General features: G+C 53.9%; 1 protein-coding gene across 2 annotated transcripts in view; it reads left to right on the top strand.

Moving 5' to 3' along the window:
* M1AP (meiosis 1 associated protein) overlaps positions 1 to 2,293 on the top strand; it is a 16,921-nt gene extending 14,628 nt beyond the window's left edge. The window contains exons 8-10 of one of the 2 annotated variants that reach the window (XM_029958415.1): positions 817 to 972; positions 1,192 to 1,285; positions 1,483 to 2,293. In XM_029958415.1, coding sequence (XP_029814275.1) covers positions 817 to 972; positions 1,192 to 1,285; positions 1,483 to 1,697 — 465 coding nt within the window. In that variant the 3' untranslated portion in view covers positions 1,698 to 2,293. Of the gene's footprint in view, positions 1 to 816; positions 973 to 1,191; positions 1,311 to 1,482 lie in introns of both variants that reach the window. The other variant, XM_029958416.1, reaches the window with a different exon arrangement.
* The last annotated feature ends 311 nt before the right edge of the window (positions 2,294 to 2,604 follow it).

The following is a 2,604-nucleotide window of genomic DNA, read 5'->3' as shown; positions in this document are numbered from 1 at the left end:
TGCAGCCCTGCTCTAACCCCTGTGCAAAGGTCCAGCGGTACAGGCAGAGATCAGAGCAATGATCAGCCCTATGCACAGGCCCTGCAGCTGCTGCTGAAGCCATCTCCCTCATTGCCAGGGAACACAGATCTCCTCCTACTTCAGAGAGAGGTGCTTTAGGCAATAGATAAATCAATACATAGAGTACCTCTGTTTCTTCCAGTAGATTCAGGCTTCTGCATTTCCTGTTCTGCCAAGTTGTCTACCTCTGCTCCAGGTGCTGCCAGGAAAGGCAGAGCTCTCACTATAGCCTTAGCAGATAAACAGAGAAGGAAATGGCTGGGAAGATGTCTAGTGATAGCTGGAATATGATGGAGCACTCCAAAACTTCTTTCCAGCAGAGGACATATCCTACAGCTTTCTTCATGGACAGTTAATGCCTGTCTTTTAGAGCAATGTTGTATGTCTGTTGCAGAGAGTGGGAAGAAGTCTTACGAGGCAGAGTTGAGGGTGACAGTGTCCAGAAAGGGTGCTCCAGCTTGTTAGCTGATTCTGGGCATGGGGAAGGATAGGACTGCATCTTGTAAGGGAATGCTTAAATCCATTAAGACCTGGTGGCAGATGCCTCTTGTTCCTACACAGCTAAGAGTGCTCCTTGTGGGTAGCAGCACAGCCAAAGATCCCCTCCCCTATCACTGCAGGGTGGCATGGAGTGTCTGCAACACTCATCCCTGGAAACCACCCCTCCCAGTGCTAAAAACAACAACCCCCCACACACAGACCCCACAGCCTCTACTTGTCACATCCCATAGCAACTCAGTTCTTTCTCCTGAGCAGAGTGCCCTGAACAGCTTGGAAGTGGAAGTTGCTTATAACCCCTTACACCTAAAAAGCAACCTCTACAAATACCTGAAGAGTTCGTTGTACAAACCTCCACATCGGCAGCAGGCCCAGCCCCGGGAGCAGCGCCCGGAGCGGCATCAGCCCAAGCAGGTAAGAGCCTTGCCTGTGACCAGCCTGGAGTGTGTGTTTGCCCATCTGGTCAACTTCCTCCAGAAGGGCTGAGGGCAGCTCCCTGGTACCCGGCAGGGATGGGTGCAGGATCAGCTCGTGCAGCTGAAAGGGACACTGGGCACATTCAGACACAACCACAGTGGGACAAGCCAGCGCCTCCTTCCACAAGGTGCACTTATGTTTTGTCCTGTCTTGCAGCCCCAGAGCAGAGCCAAAGCTGCAGTGGCACCCCTTCTGATGGCTCCCTCTCCCCTCCAAACATTCAGACCAGCAGCAGCGAGGAGAGACTGCTGTGAGCGCTCTCCCCTCCCCAGGGAGTACGATGAGTTCCTGCAGTGAAGCCCAGGCTCTGCTGGGGCTGCCCATGTGCAGTCACAGCTCAGCTTCTTGCTCAGCTGCACCGGGCCGGAAGCGGTCAGGCAAGACACTGAGCTCAGCCTTGGGCAGACAGGCACTTCCCATCGTTTGTTCCTCCTTGTTGTTTTACAGTTTTGTTCGTCACCGACTCAGTCTACAGGAAGTTTCTGCTCTGGGACCCTCTGTCCAGAGATCCAGCTATCCCCCACAACACCACGTATTTCCTGTTCTTGTCTGCACACATCACAAGCATGCCTCAAATTTTGGTTTCTGAGACTGGGCTAACACAGGCCACAAACCACAGATTGCTGTCAGCGGGTGCGGAGGAGCTGCAAGCAGGGTGGTGAGGAAATCAGACAGACAAGGCAGGCAGTGACACCGAGCTGCCTTCATCCTGCAGCAGCAGGGTCAGTGGGGTGCCTGGAATTCCTTAAAGCCTGGAATTCTGCCCTCCCAGGCACAGCACTACCCATGATGATGATGATTTGCTTGCTTCCGAGGCTGGCCTCGCTGTCCAACACCCCAGGCAGTGAAGGGGTTTGTAGCAAGTGCCAAGCCAGGGCTGGCTCCTGCACAGTGACATCTCATGCAGTTGGAACTGCAGCACAGCCCCAGCCCCATCTCCTCCTCCTGGACCACCTGTGCCTATGGGGCTGGTCCACGAGCCAACACAGCAATACTTTTTGGCAGGGTTCAGAAGATTCTCAGATCATAGTATGACGTGGCAGGGGAAAAATGCAGCACCACACTGGCCTAGAGCTTTTCAAGAGAGTTTCTGCCCAGTGCTGGCACATGTCAGCCTGGTTTTCAGTGCAGGTGTAGGGCAGCTGCCCCTGGCAGGGCAGAAGCTGAGGGCAGCTCAACCAAACCAAGGTGGGGTGGTCTCTACCAGCCCCCTAATGCCAAGCACCAGCACGGTTTGTGTTCTACTTACTTTGTTCTGACAAGCTGTTTCAAAATAAAGTTATCCACCATAACGTTCACTTTCTGCCTATGGTTTATAATGTGTACAGCATTGCTATCCCAGCACTGACCTGTGCTTCCTGAGAAACAGCTGCAGTTGAGCAAGGGCACAACACAGGCACAATCCTCCCCGGGGGCTGTTCAGCAGGAGTGCAGAGCTGTCAGAGCCTTCTCTTCTCCCTGGGCTCTCAGCTCATTGACAGGCCCTGATAGCCATCCAAGGGCACGGGCCTGCTCTTCCCATGCCCTGGCATCTCAGGCAGCTGCTTGCAGCAAGATATCAAGGGCAGA

This window comes from Manacus vitellinus, unplaced genomic scaffold (assembly GCF_001715985.3).
Source record: "Manacus vitellinus isolate BGI_N305 unplaced genomic scaffold, ASM171598v3 scaffold_151_pilon, whole genome shotgun sequence".
Taxonomy (NCBI): domain Eukaryota; kingdom Metazoa; phylum Chordata; class Aves; order Passeriformes; family Pipridae; genus Manacus; species Manacus vitellinus.
The sequence above is the reverse complement of the archived record's forward strand: the minus strand, read 5'-3'. Positions and strand labels throughout refer to the sequence as shown.